Below are 21,598 nucleotides of genomic sequence, written 5' to 3'. Positions count from 1 at the left end.
TAGGATGAACTTTTTTTAAGACATCGGACAATTCTCACTCCTTCTTCACACCAAACTCATTCAATTTCTAGGCGTCACTTCTCATCTTGCATTTCTAGTGCAACTATAAGATCTTTCTCTACACGCAACTGCTCTTGTAAACTTAACACTTCTTGTTCAAGTTGCAAGCGTCGCTTATGCACTTTGCATTGCCTCTAACTTCCTTGTCAATTCTTTGTTGCAAAATGCTTCTTGCAAGCTCTAACCTTTGGGTAACAAGCTCATCTTTGTACATGTTCGAGCTATATGAGTTGTACAAATGCACCACTAAGTTATTCGAGCTTCCCACTTTCTCCACCAACTTATTTGAATTATCTACGTGCTCTACCGAGTTACCTAGGATCCCCAACAAGTTGTCTGAGTTGGTCACCTACTCTATTAAGCTTTCCAAGTTCTCTACCGAGCTCTCTATGTCCATTTCTAGGGTCCACACTCTTTGCCAAGATTTCTAATCTTTTCAGGCATCTCCTAGGGTTATTCGAGCTTTCCATGCTTCTCTTCAAGCTAATCAGTGTCTAGCCGACCTATCCACGTCACTTAATTGTCTTGTCGTCCTATTGACACCACTCACCTGACTTATGATACTAGGCCTTCTTGCCAAATTCTCCACTTGCTCGTGCTTGACCTTCAAGCTATATCTCATCATCCATGACACCTCTTTCTCTTCAACTTCTTCAACAAGATTTGTTGTCTCTTCTTTTTCATTTTTAGACAGACAATCTTTTGTGAAATGCACGACCTTACCACAACTGAAACACTTGATTAATTTAACTCCTTTGCATAATGTTCATACTTGTCATACTTGAAGCACCCTACACCTGAGTTGTTGGACCAACCTCCTCTCCATTGACCTCGACCTCGACCAAACCAATTTTGTTGGCTAGACTTTTTTTTCTCTTCTCCTTGTCCTCAGCTTCTACTATCAGGACCTCCGCCTTGAGTGTTATGACTTTCTCCCTTTATTATTGCCTTTGCTTGAAATGTTTGATCAAATGACTCTCATTTCTTCTTTTTTAATTTTCATGCGCCTCAAACGATTAGGTAAATTCTTCAACTGAAAGCGTTAACAAGTATTTAGACTCTTCAATGTCACATAATGTATTCTCAAGCCGTCAGTCAACGAACTTAAGATTATTTTCTCCATTAGATATTTATATTAATATATATATATATATATATATATATATATATATATATATATATATATATATATATATATAATAAACACGCAAAAAATATCTTCACACTTTTCTCTTTCTTTTTCGTCACCACTCACACAAACACATTTATTTTAATTTTTCTTTTACATTTTTTTTGGAAGAAAAACAAAAGATTTAGAGAAGGAGGCAAGAGGAAAAAACTTTGACACCTTTTTTTAAAAAAAATACAGAAAACTTAGATAAGGAGCACAAAGGACAAAGCTTTTCGGTATATATAAATTATATAAAAGATTAATATTTTCTATTCTTAAATTCTATTTTAAATTATATAAAATTAATATTTCAAATATTTAACGCATAATAATATTATTTTAAAAAATATATTATGAAATCATAAACTCTAAACATTGATCACTAATATTTTACATTTTATTTTTTACTATTTACAAATTTATATAAAATAATAATTTTTGTTTTTATTAAACAAACTTTTAAATAGAAAAACACGCACTCATAATAATAAAGGATGAGGTGGATTGAGTTGATCCTTGAGGTACAATAACTCGATTTATTCCAATAAGTTAACACGTTTGTATTATTATTATTATTAATAATAATAATAATATATAAAGAGAATATATCGTTTTGTTTATAACGATATGTATAGAAGATATACATATTTAATATCTCTTTTGTTATTTCAATTTTATGTTTTTAATTATTACTTTCTAAATTTAAATAATTATTCATAATAAAAAATTAATTTTCTATTTTATTATTTTAGTATCTACTTATTTGAATTCAAATAATTACTTATTATAAAATAATTATTTACTTTTTTTATCAGTTTAATTATTATTTTTAAAATTTAAATAATTACTCATAATAAAAAATGATTTATGCAATATTACTTATCATATTTTAATAACTAAAATTAATTTTATTTATAGTTATATTTATAATAATATACACCTTTTGTTTTTTCAATTTTCTCTTTTAATTACTATATTTAAAATTTAAATAATTTATAAATATTTAAAAAATTCACACGGAAACTAATGATAATAATAAAAATAATTAAATAAATAACCCAATCAGCTCTTATTTGTGTCTCGACTTCTTATTGGTTCATTCTGAAAGCCACGGATCACAATCACAGCCGTAATTTGTAAAAAATCAACGGCTCATATTTAACCTATCAGCGACCTAAATTCGAACTTTCCCGCTTCGTTTTCGTGCTTTCCACAAACCTTATAAATTCTCACCCAAATTTCCCTAATATTCACACTCTCTCTATTACATAATTTTTCAGAGCGATTCAATTTCTTAGTGAATCAAACTCTCTCTGCAATGGCACGAACCAAACAAACAGCACGCAAGTCCACCGGAGGCAAGGCTCCTAGGAAGCAACTGGCTACGAAGGCTGCCAGGAAGTCCGCTCCGGCGACCGGTGGCGTGAAGAAACCTCACCGTTTCCGGCCAGGTACGGTGGCGCTGAGGGAGATCAGAAAGTATCAGAAGAGCACGGAGCTGCTGATCCGAAAACTTCCCTTCCAACGTCTTGTCCGCGAGATCGCACAGGATTTCAAGACCGATCTGCGGTTTCAGAGCAGCGCCGTGTCCGCGTTGCAAGAAGCTGCTGAGGCTTATTTGGTTGGACTCTTCGAAGACACCAATCTCTGTGCCATTCACGCTAAGCGCGTCACCATTATGCCAAAGGATATTCAGCTTGCCCGCAGAATCAGAGGCGAAAGGGCTTGATAGTTACATGAGATTTTCAAATGTCTTTGGAGATCTGAGAGATTCTGAGGCATTTGTTCAGAGTAGTCATTGTAGTTAGTTTGTTGATTTGTGAATGGGTGAAATAGCTTCTGAATTAGCTTTAGTTTTCTTCAGCTTTTATTTTTTGTTTTTAATTGACTTTTAATGGACTTCATCTTTTTATATTATTAGTCTTGGTTTAATTTACATATTGTTATATAAAATTGAAATGACGAAAGAGACATCAAATATGCATATCTTCTTTACATATCTTTATAAACGAATAATATATTCTCTTTATATATGTAAACCAAAGGAGCTAGGCACAATTGGCCCTTTAATTAAATCAAATTCTTATTTATTAATTATTTATTATTTTTCTAATAAATGGCAAACTTTGCAATGATCATAATTAAAAATCTCTCTCTCTCTCTCTCCCTCTCTCTCTCTATATATATATATATAGATAGATAAATAGAAACGTGTCTATCTCATTGCTATTGACGTTTAATAATTAATCTTTCCTCAATCTTTTTGCTTTTGGAAGAAAAATTTTACATGAAGAATCTATAAATTAAGAACAAATTTGATTAGTAAAACATTGTTCGGTGATTGCCAACTTCCATTTATCATGTTAATTTGACTATGTCAAATGTTAACATATTAACTATATTGGAGTTAAATGCGATTTTAATTTTAAATATGAAATTAAAATTTATTCATATTTTAAGCTGTGACGATTATAATTCTTTTAATTTAATTGTATACATTTAAATTATTTACACAATTTTAATTCATTCTATCTCAACTATTAACATTAAATACTATTTAATAAACTAAAAAAAATTAATACTATTAAATTAAAAGAATAATATTTATTCAATTTCAAAATTTAAGAACCAAAATATATCAAAATTTATGATAAAGATAAATTTTTTAGTGATTAAAAACATTTATTCCAACTATATTATTAAAAATTAAAAGTGAAAGATACATCTTATTTTGCAATACTAATTTTTAATTTTCACGTTTCTAAAGACGGACTAAGATAACATACCCTTTATGATTTGAAAAATTATTCAGCCTTATTAAATAAATTTCATTTTTCAATGATCTCTTCATTGTACTCTTACTCTTTTCCTTCTTCCTTCGAAGTTTTACTAATATATTGGTTTAATCTCCATGTTTCTTCATCTTGAACCTCACTAACTCAATGGAAATAAGTATATTCAAATAAAAACAAATCTCTCACTCCCTATTTACTTCAAACAATTGAAACAATAATTTAAGAGTTTTTTTTTTTTTTTCAAAATCTAAACAAATCTTCAAGTTCACATAAGAAAGATTTGTATTTTTGCTACAGTTTAAAGAAAATGAAGAATTTGTTCAAATGGATGAAAAATTAGGATGGTGTTTCGTGTGTGGGCCAAACAAATTGAAATGGTGAGAATTCTAAAGAAAGGGTTGAGTTGAATGGAAGAAAGTATAAACACAAGCTATAAAAGGTAGGGGGAAGATAGAAACAAAGAAAAATACAATGAAACAAGATTTAAATGATTTTGAAGGTGTCATATATCTACCATAGCAAAAACCTCTCATCTTACAAACACACTTGAATGTTCTTGTTATACACACATATTTACCTATAATTAAATATTACTGCCATTATTTGCCAGTTTAAGATAGGCACCAAAGAAATTCTTCCTTCAAGTTGAAGCATGGTACAACATTAGGTTTTCTAACCACCTCACTTCCCCCAAATAATGATGATGATTTTCTAACAAACCAAATTACTGCAAATTAAAAGGAAAAAAAAAATACTGATGAGAATTCTTCTCGCAAGATGGAGAGAAACAAAAAATCAATAGATCAAATAGAGTCAAATTTTAGTACTATTTCTCTATTGAATCTTCAATAATGTTTATATTAAAAACAAATTAATATATTTTAAAATATAATAATCAATGTCCATCAATTTATTATGAAGGTTCAGCGGAAGAACAATACCAAAAACTGAAGAATCCAAATATGAGAGAACGATTTATGATGGTTTAAACATGCCTTAATAATATAGATAGTAGTAGTAGACAACTACAATCAATAAAAATAGTATATAGTAATAAATAAGACCAAAAAAGAAATAATAGCTGGAAAAAGAATATGGATGCAATTTGCAAAATCTTGAAGAATGTTGTTGGATATGAACTAAAAGACAAGAAAGGAAAGTTATATAGTGATTTTTTTATAATTTTTATATGATGAAATATTGAATATGTTATTTTATAACTATTTATGTAAGAAATGAAAACTGGGTATGTGAATGGACCGGCTTGTATCTACATAAACTCGTATTATAAAATAACTTGTTTGTATACCTTGTATTTTAATAAGTCTTGATTTTTATAACTGCACCTGCAAAATTTATACTAAAACATTTCAGATATACTTCTTAAACACTAAAGGGATTTCAAGTATCTCTACATAAATTCTAAATTCAATCAAATTTAAATATAAAAAGTAAATTAAAATATAAAGTATATTAAACATTAAATTACAACAAGATATAAAATAAAATGAAATAGCATCAAATATCTTCACTAATTATGTTTTGTTTCATCCTTAATATAAACAAAATATAAAGTACTTCCGAACTAAAATAAAATAGCATTAAATATCTTCACTAATTATATGTTTTTCATCTTTAATATAAATAGTGAGTAGCTTGCAGCAATAATGCAAGCTGAAGTTGGGTATAAAAAACCTGGTAAAAGTTTTATGAAAACAATAATGCAAGTAAATTCGAGAGGCACTAAGACGCCAATAAACATGAATTTCAGACTCATTTTATGTGCAAAGGATCAATTTATCCTAGATTTTAACAAAATTAATTTAGATGAAATAAAATCACATTGAGAAAATTAGTATTAAAAATGTAAGTGTGTTGATAGGTTCAGTGGGAAAGTGTAGAGTAGAAAAAATAAATAAAGGAGGTAGTTATAACCTCCTGTAGCTGTAACAGGTTGTAATAGACTAGCATATATAGTCTGTGTTTAGGTTGTTAATAGCAGTTTCTTGGAGTTTTAGAGGAAAACGGGTTTTGGGGAGAGCTAAGGTAATCTAAAAATACCTTTGTACCTAAGAGGCATTGTTGTAATCCTGTCACATTGACAAAATTGCTCTTACACTTACAATAAAGATATATTCAGATTGTTATCATTTATGTTGAATAGCCGGAAAAAATAATGAAGAGCTTAGAATTTATAACTTCAATCCAATACTTTCAATAAAAGATGAAAGCAAAAAGCTGGAAATAGAATGCTTACAACTCCTAGAGCTGCTCCCGGATGTAGGCCATAGATCTCAGCATGGAGCCGAGAGTATCTCTAGAAACTTGGAATTTCACCTCAGTTTGCCCAGTAGTTGTCTTCGTATCCTGGAGCTGGATGATGTAGAACTATAAAATTAGACAAAATATGTTGGACACAACACAATGTTCTAGAACACAACGAAACTTTTTTCTTACACTGCATAATGTTGCATACTTAATCATGTCTGTAGAAGAAATATGGAATCTATTGGAGATCTCATATTGACTACATATATGGTCAAATTATAGTATAAATGGGTGCAAATCTCAATAGATTTTGTAAAGTTGAAAAGCTTAAAGTTCACCATCTAAAATAATAAAAATAACGGGGTCAATATCAAGTCTAAAATAATGTAAATACTGCTGGACTATCTAAAATCACTAACATGGTGAATTCTATAATCGAAAGTTAGATTTTAGTAGAAGTTGCGTAAAAACAATTGTTCATGCAACTCAAGGGGTGGTAGTTAGGTAAAGTTCTCCCACCAGAAACGATTCCGGGATTCAAACTTGTGTCATGGTAAAAGAAAACATTTTATTTTGCATTTGACGATATCATATTCTCCGGAATTAACTGCTGGATGTTCCCAATTCAGATAAATATCCAATAGAAAGGAAAATAACCATGTAGCTATCAGATTGTCTGGATTAATAGTCTTATAACTAGTTACAAATAAACTAGTAATCCAAAAGCTCCCGTCCTACACCCATATCCTTTAAGACAAAATGAAAATTAATAAATTTATTAATTATCCACCATACAAGTTATTTGAACTTCTAATATCAAAATTGGACTTATTAGTATATTTTGTACCATTATGGAACATTAAATATGCTACAGAATCTACTTCAGTTCCATATAATACGGAGACTTCAACATCCAGTTTGATTAAATTTTACAAATTCTCTAAAGCATTAAACCCAATGATTCACAAATACTTTTGTTTAGGAGCATTCACTTCTAGAGACCACGCAACTGACCTCCTCCTTGTCATATCGACATCAACTGTTCTCTCAATGTGCTTCTGAATATGATAGACGCTGTACATATCATGGACCAACTCTCCAAACAGCTTAAGCTAACAAATGGTTTGTGATTGAATTTACATCTAACACGTTCCCACAAAAAACCACTGGACTTGTAGCATGTTCAATACAAAGACCAGCTCCACCATGTGCAAATATTCAACTTAAGAACGGGAGTGACAAAGATTGAACTCTTAATAAATTAATCATAAAATCTCTAATACCACTTGTTGAGATTTGGGGAACCCAATTGCCAAAAAGACTTGGCCCACCTTTTTCATGTACTTTCCAACTTATTACAACTATTAACCAAACCAAGCCATGTCTTCCACCATCTCACTGCTCATCACTGGACTATAACACCTACTCATACTGCTGTTTCCCCAATATTTGTCCAGGCCAAAACAATGGCTCTTATATGATATAAAGAAGGTTTAATAGCCAATTTAGTCCTCACTTTGGTTGAAAAATCTCAATTTAGTCCCTCGTTATAAAAGTGTTTTGAATTAGTCCTAACTTTTAAAATAGTGGGTCAGATTGGTCCTTTCTGTTAAATATAAGTTAATAAAATTAATAGATGATGATGTGACTAAACTTAAAGCTAACGAGGGACCAATCTAACACATCAGCTTTAAGCTGTGTCACATCATCATCCATTAATTTCGTTAACTTATATTTAACGAAAGGGACCAATCTGACCCACTATTTTAAAAGTTAGGACTAATGTAAAACACTTTTATAACGAGGGACTAAATTGAGATTTTTCAACCAAAGTGGGGACTAAATTGGCTATTAAACCTATAAAGAAACAGCTACTCTAAGGGTTTAAGCTATTAGGTCAAAGTTCGTGATTGGTTTCTTTATCTAGCAATATACATAAGCTAGTTAGTTCTTATTACAATGTTTGCGTCCCAGATTTTGTAGAATAAAAGGCTTAACATTGTACATAAGCCATAACACATTTAAACCAAATGATAGCGGGATTCTAATAACGACATTAACTCTAATGAGCGATGTTATGATAAGAACTTGGGTATTATGGCGTGCCTGATTTCCACTTCAAGTAGTATATGATGTTTGGTGGAGTATTTAAGTGTGTGGTTCTTTCTCTTTAATAACTAGCTTTTGAGAGTGGATTCCCCAGGTGCTTGGGTGTTTATCAAATTATTGTTGTCTTCCTTCCTCTTATTAAGCTATATTATCAACACTAAGTACATGAGTCTTAAAGTTGCCAACGTTTAAAAGGCTTTTGTACAAGAGCACACGTTACAAAAATAAAAAAATTGTTAGGTTCCTAATTCAAGAACTTAAGGTAAACGCACACTCAACACATCCGAAATTACTGTATAACTCTCATTGTATTATTCACAAGCACGAATCCAAGTTCGGGATACAGTTAGAGAGCTTAACCTCCCCCTACAGGCTTCACGCTTCCTGTACAACTTCACAAAACAACCACCCCCTCTCTAATCAATTATTCCCTCTCTTATACTACACATCCCGCCTTTCCTAACTGTTATTGCAGTTAGGCTAACTAACTTCTACTTACTTCTCTTTCTCCTCTCATATACACATAACTTCTAACTTCTACTTACTTCTCTTTCTCCTCTCATATACACGTAACTTCCTAACAAAAATTCATTGGTCTAGATCCTACAAATTCAAGTGTTTATGGTGGTTAGTCTTTTACATAACATCTTTTGACAGTAACACATTCTAAATAGATGGTTATGCCAAATAGTGGTAAAGAATTTCTGTTGAAGGGTTAAACAGTTCAGTAATAAATACTTCAGCATACTATTAGTGTGATCACAGTGGAACTTCTCAAACTTTAAAGATTGTAATCCTCATATTTGGAGGTTTCATTTATATGAAATGGGAGCATTTGATGTGGATAAGTACATTGACAAAAAGATTATACTTGATTGTGAAATGCTTAGGATCTAGTCAGAGTATATGATTATGATCTGAGTTTACATACCCTCAGATTGATGACAGCAACTCTATTGACTGGTGCATTTAACTGTTGACTAATGTAAGTCATTGATCTCAACATAGGCTCCAAAGTTACCCTTGTCACCCTGAATTGCACTTCTGTCTCTCCTATAGGGCTCTTACCATAATCTTGCAGCTACAAGAGGAAGGGAAAAATAAATTAACAGGGAGGAAAGAATATTTCAGCACGTTGTACCTGTTATCTACACATGGAAAACAATATGATAAGTGAAATAACCTAGATTTTTAATATTTTAAACAGAGAGCATGAGTGTTAGATAGACATCTGGAAGCAGCTGATTTCTTACAACTACAGAGAATATTGAAACCACATTAAATTAATCAAAGTACGAGACACGAGATATTGAGATATCTGTTTCTCGGTTAAAAAATGATAATTGTAAAGAGAACATAGGTTATGCATACCTTCATGTTGATGACTGCAATTTTACTAGATTGGCTTGAATTCTTATTTTCGATGATCCAAGTCATAGACTTGAAACACATGAGGACAACCTGCATAGATAAGTAACAGTCAAGTAAAGAAGTAATCAGCTTAAGTAGATGAAACGACTAATAAATACAAGGGTGATTCCAATCAATACAGAGTTATCTGGAGGGCCACCATCCTGGTGAATAGAAACAGGAGCCATAGTAGGATGATTCAGATCAGTAACAGGAAGCCCAAGGCCACTATGATTCAAGTGATTTGACACTGAATCTTGCCAAGGCCACAGTGATGGGATGACATCCGAAATTGATGACGGGCTCTTCTTGCTATTGTCTTCTGGACAGCATCCATTACCCTGAGTGTTTCTAGGTTTGACTTTTGCAATATTTTTCTTCATAATACCTACCCTTTTAGCACCCTCTCTCAAAGCATTCATTGCTACATTATAAGTCTCAACGGAAATTGCCCCTTCTTCAGCAAGCTTAATGGCTTCTTGACATAAACTATTAAAACGTATAGTGAGATTTTCAATGTTAAGTGGACCTGTTGTTTTTTCATCAGTTCCAAAACCAGATTTTGCATTCCTTGTCCATCGCTTTAAAATGTAGTGTGATGGAAGGGTAAGGACATTTGTTACAGTGAAAACAGTCAATACATGTCGACAAAGAATGCCAGAGTATTCAAACATCTGACAGCTGCAGTTTGCCTTCATTTCAGACATATTTAATGTGACCATGTATGCCTTGTGATCATGTTCATATTTTGCAACCCTGTATTTACTGATAACACCATCATTGTCAACATTACTTGCAGTATATGCAAAAGTTTCCACCAGTTCCTCCTGAAACTTTGCAAAAATCTTGTTAGTGTACATATTTGCTGCCTGTTGTTCCATTGGTGATGGAGTCCTCAGTACAGGCGTGTTACAAATAGTCTCATAATCTGCTTCTATTTCTTTTTCCAATGAATGTTCAAGTGATATTTCATACTGCCTAAAGAATAAAGGTATGGTTGTCTGTTGATTTACATAGCCATCAAAAAAGGAGTTTACCCCGTGGTTTGAAGTAATAGCAGCAAAGAAAGTATCACGAAAGTAAACAGGGGCCCATTGTTTACGAGCATTATATACTGCCTGAAGCCAATCATTTTTCTGGAGATCATATTTATCCAGAAGAGACTTCCATGTTGATTCAAAATCCTCAGTAGTCTCAGAAAAATTGATACAGCCATATAGATCTCCATAGAGTGAAGGATGAGCAAGGTAAATATGAGCCAATCTTTCTTGACCTTCTCTTAAAATGTGCCACTTACAAATACAGTGGCGAGTTTCCGGGAACACGTGAGAAACTGCTGCTTGTATGGCTCTATCTTGGTCTGTGGTTATGGAAACAGGTGGTCGATCATTCATAGCAGATAGCCACGTCTTGAATAGCCATGTAAAGGAAGACTCCGATTCGTCTAGAAGTAATGAACAACCAAATAAAACCATTTGGCCGTGGTGATTGAATCCGGTAAATGGAGCAAATGGGATTTGGTATTGATTTGGTCTATACATCGTGTCAAAGATTACAGCATCACCAAAGTAATTATAAGCTGTTCTTGACCTTGCATCCGCCCAGAATGCATTGGTCATACGGTTTTCATCATCTAGTTGTATTGCATAATAGAAGCCAGGGTTTTCACCCTGCATCTTCTTAAAATAATTCAGAAGATTTTGAGCATCTCTTCCAAGGGTCCTCTTTTGAGAAGATCTTGCATAGGTAAGTGAGCCAATGTTTCTCATTGGATGACATTGTTCTGCTGGAAAAGAGTTTCTAACAGAACTAATGGGCTCTGAATGATTTCCATTCAAGGAAGCACAAGACTCATTACGGGCATCAAATGTCACTATAACATTCCTAGCAGCACCTACAGAATGTCTACTGGGTTGACGGTTCTGCACCTTTCTAGAGGAAGCAAGGGAATGGTTATGGTCCTCAACAAATTTTGTCACTATCCAGTTTGCATCTTTTCTCTCTACCCTAAGCATTGCATTGCAACTTACTATGTTCTTCCTTTTAAATACCTCTCTGGAACAAGCAAAGTCCCAAGTTATAATTGGACCATCAGGCTTAGCACGGCTGAATTGACCAACATGTGTGCTAAATCCTACATCTCTTGCATATGCATCATAAAATGATTTTGCAAAATCTTCAGATTCAAACAGCATGCCCACAAGTGGCTTCCTATAAGCATCACCATCTTGGTTATTTACTTCTCTTTCAGCCAAGTTTACTTTCATATTTTGTTCCTCATCTTTTTCAGTTTCAACATTTCCAGAAGCAGGTCTATCACTGTTTTCCCCTTCATCTACTGCCTCAACGTTCATGATAGCTTAGCAAATGATACAAAGGATTCATTGGTTTTCCTTGAAAGGACTGGAAAACATGACTTGTGCTAATCCTTTAGAAGCAATGATGGAAATTTCCGCCATTATCTCTACCTACATAATGCATTGAATAAAAACACCAGTCAGCAAGAGTTCATAGAATATATACAAATTATGCACTTAGGAAGTAATTTTCAAATTATATAACCCAGAAGGTTTAAGGAATGTCCAAAAGTTTAAAAAGTTCATATGAACAATACTGACAACCAATTAGAGATATTAAAGATCCTACTGCATAATAATGCTAGTTTATTCTAACCCAGAAAGCAAGGTTTTAGACAGATTGGGTGATTTAATTTAAAAATAAAATTGTGAGTTTCGGTCTAAGAACCATAACATCCCAATTTTGATTAACTTTGGAGAAAAATTATATCTGTGTTCAGAAAACCCTTAATTGAAACTAGGGAATTATTTTTCAAGGAGAATCAAATTGAAATTGGTATAAAATGAAACTAAATTTAATTTTCATGTGAAAAGATAAAAGCACTTAAAATAAGTCACATTTTAATGTTAGAGGTTTCTACAAATGTAAACTTATTCTATATAAAGAACAGGCATCAAGTTGAGATGTTGAATATTAAAGAATACAATAATATAAAAGTTTAGCAAACGAAAGTTTTAAACCAAATTTAAAAAAATCACAACATAAAGCCAGAAAAAAAGTTCCTGTAGGATTATTGAAGCTTAAATTAACAACTGCGAGATCCTTTGGAAATTTTCCATGACAGTAATTTTATTAAACCATGAGGGACTATCTGCTACAGTGTTGAAATTGGGCTAGAAAATAAGCTGCACTACCTTTGCCTGGTCTAAAGAAATATAAATCACATAAAATAAAAACCTAAATTTGCAAGGAAATACTTAATCCTATGATTAGAGATAGTTTTTAGAACACCTATCCATTATTGTTCCAAAAAAAAATGCACCAAACTCTTCAATCCAATAACCTTTTTTCCTCACCTCAGACGACCATTGAATCACATTAAAATTAAAAATGTGCAAAGTAAATACTCCCACATATGATAAGAATAATTTACCTGACCACCTACTCAATTTTGCTTCAAATTTTTTACATAAACCATTTAATTCAATAACATGTTTTCTCTCTTTCTTCAGAAAAAAAAAACTACACATTGAGAATACATCATCTCCAACAAATACAATAACTTCCACTACCATAAAAATAGATAAATAAATTCATTTAAAAATCCAAACTTGTTCGCATTATATGCTGTAAATGAACAAGAAAGCAGAATTCACTCACCTGAGGACCAAAAGAAGAAACTGGTTTGAGCCGGAGATTGTGAATGAAATGAAAACGCAGCGTTTTATGTCCACAAACCCTTGTCGTTGGATATTAGCGATTTTGAGGAGAGGAAGAAGAGCTTGAGTCACACCGTGGAAGAGTGGGAGTGTCCAAAAACAAGAAACAAAAATTTGTAATTCCAAATCTCATTGTACTTTCACACATCATACTCAAAATTTCCCATTTTTTTTAAATTTTAAATCATACTAGATATTATTATTTATATAAATAAAGTGAATGAAGTCTTTAACTCACCAACATTTATCTGTATTTATTTATATAAATATAGATATTATAGAATAGGAAATTCTGAAAGAACATTCAGTAAAATAAGAAAAAAAATTATTTTATAAAAAATAAGTAAATTATTTTTATAAGTTAAAAATAGTTTGTATTATTAGTAATTATATTCTGAAATCACTTTTACAAATTAACTTATAACTACATTTGAACAAAATTTAATTATTCTAATATAAGATTCATAACAATATTCCTTAAAACATAGATTACTTCAATATATGATTGAATTTAGTCTCCGTCATTAAAAACATATTTAAAATGCTAATAACATGTATAAATTGATATATATGGAGTGAAAATAATATTTGGAATATTTTATATTTTGAGGTAGAAACTGTACATTTTAAATTAAAAGAATAAGAACATTTATAAGAAAGTAGATTTAATTGATATTTTGATTCCTATATTTATATAATTATTCAATATGATTTCTTAATTGTTTTTTCTTAATTGTTTTTTCTTAATTAAGTCTTTATTTTATTCAAAAGATTCTAAATAGTTTCTTATGTTGAATGAGTATTAACATTATTTGGAAGATGATTATATATTAGTCTAAATAGTAACATTTCAAATTTTAATACTATTAATATTTTATAGGCATCAATCATATATTTATTAAACTAGAAAAGAATAGTAAAAAAATTGCATAAGACTGTTACAGTTTTCCAAATATAACATAATAGTAAAATATATATAAGAGAAAGAAGTTTAACAAATTCTCATACTTAAGAACTAAAGTACAAGAATATATATATATATATATATATATATATATATATATATATATATATATATTGTATGGTAAGACATCTGTATCGATCGACTGACAACTTGAACGATCGTCAAGGATAAAATAACGAGCTGTCATGTGACTGTTCCCGAACGATCGTTCACCCGATATAAAGAATGATCGTTATATCCTTTTCACCGATCATCTTGTAGCGGTCGTCCGTTAAACCCAGTCAAAGGTAAAAGTCAACAAATGTTCGGTCAATTTTAGTCAAAATGGATCTTTTAATCCTAACAAATTAAAAGATAAACGGTTAGAAATAGGTGGCCAAGATATCGCGAATCACGGAACCAACTAACCCAATATCAAGTACGACCAAGTGGTTGTATTTTCCAAGTAGTTAAGTCTTCCAACCAACCGGATTTTCAGGTAAACGGATTTATCTTACTGCTAGGTTAAATATGAAAAATCAGAAGGAAAAAACGGTACGTTTTTCTGAATTAGAAGAGAGGAGAAAAATATTATTTCTTCTATTATTGAACTGAAAGAGTTCTACGATTCCCCTTTTCTGACTTTAGCATCGGAGTGCCTTCGCAGGTACCCACCCCATTCTCCCTAGAGCGTGCTGAGTAGGAAGAGGACGTGAAGATAACGACATTCTAGGAGGAAAGGACGTGACTCTTTGGATTCGCATCTCGGCCTCAACTATTGTACTGAAACATTTTGGCGCCCACCGTGGGGCCGAGATTTGATATCCCAAAGAAGACCACAACAGCTATGGAAGACAACAACACCCGAGATTTGATCAAGCAGCTGCAAGCACAGATCGAAGCACAAGCGCAAACCATACAAGAACAACAGGAAATTCAACGCAAACAAACAGAGGAGCTTGCGGCGCTGAGGGCGCCGCATCCCCCACCAGAAATATCGACCTCCAACAGCCAGGACGATAATTAAGGCAGCCATCATGGAGGACCCTCCGAACCAGTCGGAGGGGGAGGAAGGGACCCACCTCTCTACGGCTCACTAATCTGCTTCCATTTACGGAAGCCATCATGCAAGCCCATATGCCGGAAAAGCCCCCTCCGACGTTAGAAAGATACGACGGTTCAGCAGACCCCGACAATCATCTCCGCAACTTCATCGATGCCATGGCGTTCTACACGGATAACGATCCCGTCATATGCCGAGCTTTTTCGTTATCCCTGAAAGATGAGGCCCTTGAGTGGTACCACACTCTACCTCAAAATTCGGTGGATTGCTTCGCTACCGTAGAAGCTCTATTTCGAAAACAGTATGCTACCAACCGGAGGCCCGAGATGACTCCTGCTGAGCTCGTAAACACCAAGCAGGAGAAAGATGAGACCCTGAAGGCCTTCATGCAAAGGTACAACGAGGAGGTCCGACGTGTGAAGGATGTAAACCACACGTTTATAATCAGCAATCTACCCTCCTGTTTACGGCCAAGGTATTTCGCCGAACTACTGTACTCAGATCCTCCCAAGTCTATGGAGGAACTCCAGGCAACGATCGCAAAATTCATCTGCATCGAGGACCTCAGGAACTCAAGGAAAAAGCAACAACATGAAAGTCCGAACAATAGTATTAAGAAGGACATGAAATGGTCGTCTAACGACTATAAAACTGATCGACCCCCTCGAAAAGAGTCGGGGTGGAAGCCCAAGTACGAACGTTATACATCCCTCAACATACCTAGGGCGAAGGTGCTCGAAGAGGCACTGCACGCAAAACTCCTCACCGTTCGGCAGAAGGCTACTCCCAAGAACGCTGATGGCAGTAAAGCGTGTCGACTTCATCTTAACCATGGTCATGATACCGAAGATTGTACCATGGTGAAAGATGAGTTAGAAAGACTCATTCGCGCGGAGTATCTCCAAAAGTACATCAAGGAGAGAACATCTACCAGATCCGCAACTCCTAACCGGAAGGAAACCTCTCGGCGAAGTCCTGAACGATTACCACCCCGGGACGACTGACGAAGACGACGATCCCGGAGCCAACCCCGACACTCGGTGAGGGAGAGGTCGGTCCAAGGGCGAATCGACATCATCTCCGACAGCTTCGCAGGGGGAGGAGCATCAGCCTCCGCCCGGAAGCGACATTTGAGAAATTTAAAGACGGTTCACATGGTAGATCGCCAACCTCGATCCATGCCCAGCATCACTTTTACCGATGCAGATTTCCATGCTCCCGACCCTGACCACGATGATTCAATGGTCATCACGGCCAAAATAGCCCGTTACGATGTCAGTAAAGTGATCGTCGATCAAGGCAGCTCGGTTAATATCTTATACTTGACTACCTTCCAGAAAATGGATTTATCCGAAGACCTGATAGCCCCTTTCAACGAGCAAATTGTAGGCTTCGCAGGCGAAAGAGTTGACACTCGGGGATACCTCGACTTACGAACTCGACTCGGAATAGACAGGGAGGCGCGAGACATCAGAGTCAGGTTCCTACTAGTAGAGGCGAATACCTCGTATAACGCCTTACTAGGACGACCTTGCTTGAACGCTTTCGGTGCCATCGTCTCCACCCCCCATTTGGCCATGAAATTCCCGACAGAAAGAGGTACCATCTGTACCGTGAGGGCTGATCAGCGAACGACTCGACAGTGTTACGTCGCCGGCTTAAAGGTCACCCCTTTCATGCCACCTAGGAGAGCCAAAGGGTGCGAAACAACAGTGATCGACTTGGATCCGAGAACCAATGTAGACGAACGTCTCCATCCACAAGGAGACGTCAAAACATTCTAGTTGGAAGCAGATGCGTCAAAAACCACGACCATCGAGGGTAGCTTGGCTCTGCATGATGAGGAGGATCTGACGAAAATACTAAAGACCAACGCCGACTTGTTTGCATGGGTGGCCACAAACATGCCGGGAATCCATCCAGGGGTGATGGCGCATAAACTGTCAATCTTCAAAGAAGCACGTCCGGTTGCACAGAAGAAACGCCGATTCGGGGAAGAAAAACGACAGGCTATCCAAGTAGAAGTCAACAATTTGATGAACACCCAGTTTATCAGAGAAGTAACTTACACCACGTGGTTATCAAATGTGGTCATGGTCAAGAAGTCGAATGGTCAATGGCGAATGTGTGTTGACTTCACCGACCTCAACAAAGCATGCCCTAAAGATTCATATCCCCTTCCCAACATCGATCGGTTGGTAGATGGGGCTTCAGGACATACTGTACTCAGTTTTCTTGATGCATACTCGGGGTACAACCAAATCCCCATGTACGCGCCCAATCAGAATAAAACAGCCTTCATTACCGAATGTGTAAATTACTGTTATGAAGTAATGCCGTTCGGTCTGAAGAATGCGGGCGCCACTTATCAACGCCTGATGGATAAAGTCTTCCACCATCAAATCGGCAGATGCATGGATGTCTATGTAGACGACATGGTCATCCGCAGTCAATCGGTGGAACAACATCTCAAGGATTTGGCAGAAGTTTTTCTCCAAATACGACGGTACAACATGCGACTTAATCCCTCTAAATGCACATTCAGAATCCCCGCCGGCAAGTTCTTGGGCTTCATGCTAATATGTCGGGGCATCGAGGCCAACCCAGACAAATGTAAAGCTGTGCTGGAAATGCAAAGTCCGAAAACCCTAAAAGAGATACAACGTCTGGTTGGTCGAATGACAGCATTATCACGCTTCATTCCGAAGTTAGCCGAACACATCCGGCCTATCCTGAAAAACATGAGAAAAGTTACCACCCAACACTGGGACGATGAATGTGAACAAGCCTTCAGTGCTGTGAAACACATTCTCACCAGCCCTCCAATCTTGGCACGACCGGTCGCAGGATCTGATTTGCAGCAGTACATCGCAACATCCCATCATGCTGTAAGTGCCGCTTTAGTACAGGAGACCCCCGCCCTTAAGCTGATATATTTTGTCAGTAGAATACTACAAGGGGCGGAGGAACGATACTCCCAGATCGAGAAGGTAGCTTTGGCCTTGCTCACAGCTTCACGACTACTTGGGCCGTATTTCCAAAGTCATCAGGTGGTCGTCCGCATTAATCACCATGTCGCCAAGATCCTTAGGAAACCCGACTTGGCAGGGAGGATGGTATCATGGTCGGTAGAACTATCTGAGTTCGGACTCCGTTTTGAACCTCGGGGATCCATCAAAGGTCAACACCTGGCAGACTTCGCGGCCGAGCTAACTCCAATATCTGACGACTTAGAGCCAAAATGGCTCCTTAATGTGGACGGATCCTCGGACAAAAGAGGGGGGGGGGGAGAGCTGGTATTGTGCTGGAAGGATCAAATGGCTTAGTCGTCGAACAAGCCATCACATTTCGGTTTCAAACCAGCAACAGTCAAGCAGAGTATGAAGCTTTGATTGCTGGTTCAACCTTGGCCAAGGAGTTAACGGTCGTTCGGTTAGAATGCAGGATGGATTCACAGTTGGTGGTCAGCCATATGAACGGAACCTACCAGGTAAAAGACAATCAATTATTACGCTACTTTCACAAAGCGAGCGCCCTCCTCAAAGATTTTGTCGATGTCAGCATCATTCATGTACCTAGGGAGCAAAACGCAAGGGCGGATCTCCTGTCTAAATTAACTCACTCAAAGGAGAGGGCACAATTATCTTCAATCATTAAGATGACACTCAACCACCCAGTCGTGGAAACTTTAGCGACCGATGTCTCAACACAGGAAGCTGATTGGAGACAGAACATACAGGACTTGATGACGAAGTAGGAGCATGGAGAAAAGGTCACCTCAAGCGACTCAAAGCGCATCGCGCGCTTTCTATACATAGGCGACGACCTATACCGGCATGGCCACAGTACACCCCTCTTAAAATGTATATCAGCGGAAGAGGCAAACTACGTCCTACGTGAGCTTCACACTGGGATCTGTGGCTTTCACTCGGGCAAACGTACGCTCAGAGCGTGCGTACTACGCGCAGGATATTACTGGCCAACGATCGACCAAGATTGCGAGGCCTTTGTCAAGAAATGTCTCTCATGCCAGGCACATGGTCATGACTTTCGCGTCCCTCTTGAAGAATTGCATGGCATCATCTCCCCATGGCCGTTCGCCCAATGGGGAATCGACATCGTCGGACTGCTGCCAATCGCTAAGGCTCAAAACAAATTCCTCCTGGTGGTAGTGGACTGCTTCACTAAGTGGTTAGAAGCCGAACCACTGTGTATAATCAACGCCCAGCGAGTACAGAAATTCATCTGGCAGTTAATATGCCGGTTCGGTCTGCCACAGAAGATCATCACTGACAACGGCCGACAGTTCATCGAGAAAAAATTAGAAGATTTCCTCAGAAGCTTGGGGATCAAACATGTGACCAGCTCGGTAGAGCATCCACAAACTAATGGACAAACAGAGGCCGTAAACAAAGCTCTACTTACAAAATTGGAAAAACGACTAGGCGAAGCTAAAGGCTTATGGGTGGAGGAACTACCCGAAGTCCTATGGGCGTACAGGTGCACCCCACACGGATCCACCGGGGATACTCCATTCAATTTGACGTACGACACTGACGCCATGCTCCCGGTCGATGTCGGGGAACCTTCGCTAAGACGCAACATCACTAACATGGCCCTCAATGATGAACAACTATAGATGAATCTCGACATATTGCCCGAGCGGCGAGAGGTCGCCACCGTTCATGTGGCCGCACAAAAAAGAATGCTCTTTCGCCGTTATAACACTAAAGTCAAGCCTAGAGCCTTCAAAAATGGCGACCTGGTGCGGAGGAAACGGGGAGAAGTGCAAAAAAACCGAGCACATGGAAAACTAGCAACCAATTGGGAAGGACCGTTCCGCATTACTAAGGACCTGATGAATGAGGCATATCGCCTTGAACTCCTCAATGTCCAAACCATCCTCAACACTTGGAACGCCATTCACCTTAATTATTATTTCAGTTGAAGTTTATTATTTTTCATGTTCATGACACATTATTTTTCTTTCTTCGTTTACAATAAAGCTTTACTTTCCTATTCTTCACTTATTTCATTCTCACATGTCGCGCGCTAGGGTCAAATGTACCAAAACCATTTGACATTATAAAGGTTCATCCCAACCACTGCACATACACTCCCTCTAGCGGATGTTCACCTTAGGACATCCACACCATGGTATATCGGGAGGGATACACTCCCTTGGTAGATGTTCTCTCCCGAACACCCAGCACATGTAATCTAAACGCTCACAGACCTAACCAACATCTACCTCACATCAATATGAAGACACTATGCCGTTTACACAATAAAGAACACGATAGCAAATATCTATTACAAAGGTAATTAGTGTCTACAAAACAGAAATTTCAAGCAAAGCAAATAAGAGTTCAAGGCCACATCAAAATTCTACAACCTAATCTATTACAATATCTGGAGATCCATGGGCCTCTCCAGCAGCTTCACCTGTAGGCTCCTCAATGGCAGCCACTCCATCATCACCATCTGCTTCCGCCTCCAAGAAAGCATCTTCCGGAATCTCAGCTAGGTGCAACATTTGACCCTCATATACATCCTTCCTCGGGTCAAATGCCACTCCCTCAGTAGACACTTCCAAGAGATGCTCGACTTGTCTCAGAGCTTTCTTGAAACCCCTAGTGTGTTCCACGACTATGTCTCCGTGCATTTCCTCTATTACTTCTCGCTCCTCGGCGGCCGCAGCAAGTAGGTCGTCCCTCTCTTTGGTCACCTCGTCCTTTTCTTGCATCAATGCAGCCATAGTCTTCTTTGACTGCTCTAACTTGGACGCCATCTGGTCCTTCGCTATTTGGAGCTCATCCCTTTCTTTCTTTTAAGGCAAGGCCGGCCGACCGAGTAGTATTCAATAATACTTGTGCTTCGCACATCAACTATTCCGATTGTCTCTGCCTCTGCTCACAGTTAGCATGGACGTCGGCCAGCTCCTTCAGTTGAGTTCGCACCTTCTCTAGCTCAACCCTCAGTACTCCCCTGTCAGAAGCGTATGCCATGTGCCAGGCAGCCATAGTTGTTCGACTCGTCCAT

General features: G+C 36.6%; 4 protein-coding genes across 9 annotated transcripts; 3 read left to right on the top strand and 1 right to left on the bottom strand.

The window, feature by feature from the left end:
* Positions 1 to 2,474: 2,474 nt before the first annotated feature.
* On the top strand, positions 2,475 to 3,151 carry LOC148192430 (histone H3.2). Its single transcript, XM_088098812.1, has one exon. The coding sequence runs from the start codon at positions 2,550 to 2,552 to the stop codon at positions 2,958 to 2,960; it is 411 nt and encodes a 136-aa protein (XP_087954938.1). The 5' UTR covers positions 2,475 to 2,549; the 3' UTR covers positions 2,961 to 3,151.
* Positions 3,152 to 4,493: 1,342 nt separating this feature from the next.
* LOC124832389 (protein FAR1-RELATED SEQUENCE 3-like) lies at positions 4,494 to 13,664 on the bottom strand. 6 transcript variants are annotated; one of them, XR_015782235.1, is made up of 7 exons: positions 13,492 to 13,664; positions 9,954 to 12,281; positions 9,775 to 9,864; positions 9,335 to 9,484; positions 6,284 to 6,414; positions 5,336 to 5,386; positions 4,494 to 4,753 (listed from the first exon to the last, which is right to left on the bottom strand). XR_015782235.1 is itself a non-coding variant. In XM_047306587.2 (7 exons), the coding sequence occupies exons 2-5, from the start codon at positions 12,165 to 12,167 to the stop codon at positions 6,289 to 6,291; spliced, it is 2,580 nt and encodes an 859-aa protein (XP_047162543.2). In that variant the 5' UTR covers positions 12,168 to 12,281; positions 13,492 to 13,663; the 3' UTR covers positions 4,494 to 4,753; positions 5,336 to 5,372; positions 6,284 to 6,288. The 6 variants fall into 6 exon arrangements, 4 of the variants coding, with proteins under 4 accessions (XP_047162543.2, XP_087955165.1, XP_047162541.2 ...); XR_015782236.1 differs by having other exon boundaries at positions 6,284 to 6,399; positions 13,492 to 13,661; XM_047306587.2 differs by having other exon boundaries at positions 5,336 to 5,372; positions 13,492 to 13,663.
* Positions 13,665 to 15,630: 1,966 nt separating this feature from the next.
* Positions 15,631 to 16,560, top strand: LOC124832387 (uncharacterized). Its single transcript, XM_047306584.2, has one exon. It carries the CDS (start codon positions 15,631 to 15,633, stop codon positions 16,558 to 16,560), a length of 930 nt encoding a protein of 309 aa, XP_047162540.2.
* A 150-nt stretch (positions 16,561 to 16,710) lies between these two features.
* LOC148192429 (uncharacterized) lies at positions 16,711 to 17,340 on the top strand. Its single transcript, XM_088099195.1, has one exon. It carries the CDS (start codon positions 16,711 to 16,713, stop codon positions 17,338 to 17,340), a length of 630 nt encoding a protein of 209 aa, XP_087955321.1.
* Positions 17,341 to 21,598: the final 4,258 nt, after the last annotated feature.

Source organism: Vigna umbellata, chromosome 9 (assembly GCF_029865625.1).
Source record: "Vigna umbellata cultivar VRB3 chromosome 9, Vumbellata_1.0, whole genome shotgun sequence".
NCBI classification, from domain to species: domain Eukaryota; kingdom Viridiplantae; phylum Streptophyta; class Magnoliopsida; order Fabales; family Fabaceae; genus Vigna; species Vigna umbellata.
Note: the sequence above shows the minus strand (reverse complement) of the source record. Positions and strands in the feature narration are given on the sequence as shown.

Coding starts and splice junctions, on each gene's coding strand:
- LOC148192430 (XM_088098812.1), top strand. CDS start 2,550: ATGGCACGAACCAAACAAACAGCACGCAAGTCCACCGGAGGCAAGGCT.
- LOC124832389 (XM_047306585.2), bottom strand. CDS start 12,167: ATGAACGTTGAGGCAGTAGATGAAGGGGAAAACAGTGATAGACCTGCT. Junction 9,485..9,774: donor TTGCAGTCATCAACATGAAG/GTATGCATAACC, acceptor TTCCTCTTGTAG/CTGCAAGATTATGGTAAGAG. Junction 6,415..9,334: donor TTGCTGTCATCAATCTGAGG/GTATGTAAACTC, acceptor CTAATTTTATAG/TTCTACATCATCCAGCTCCA.
- LOC124832387 (XM_047306584.2), top strand. CDS start 15,631: ATGCCGGAAAAGCCCCCTCCGACGTTAGAAAGATACGACGGTTCAGCA.
- LOC148192429 (XM_088099195.1), top strand. CDS start 16,711: ATGGTAGATCGCCAACCTCGATCCATGCCCAGCATCACTTTTACCGAT.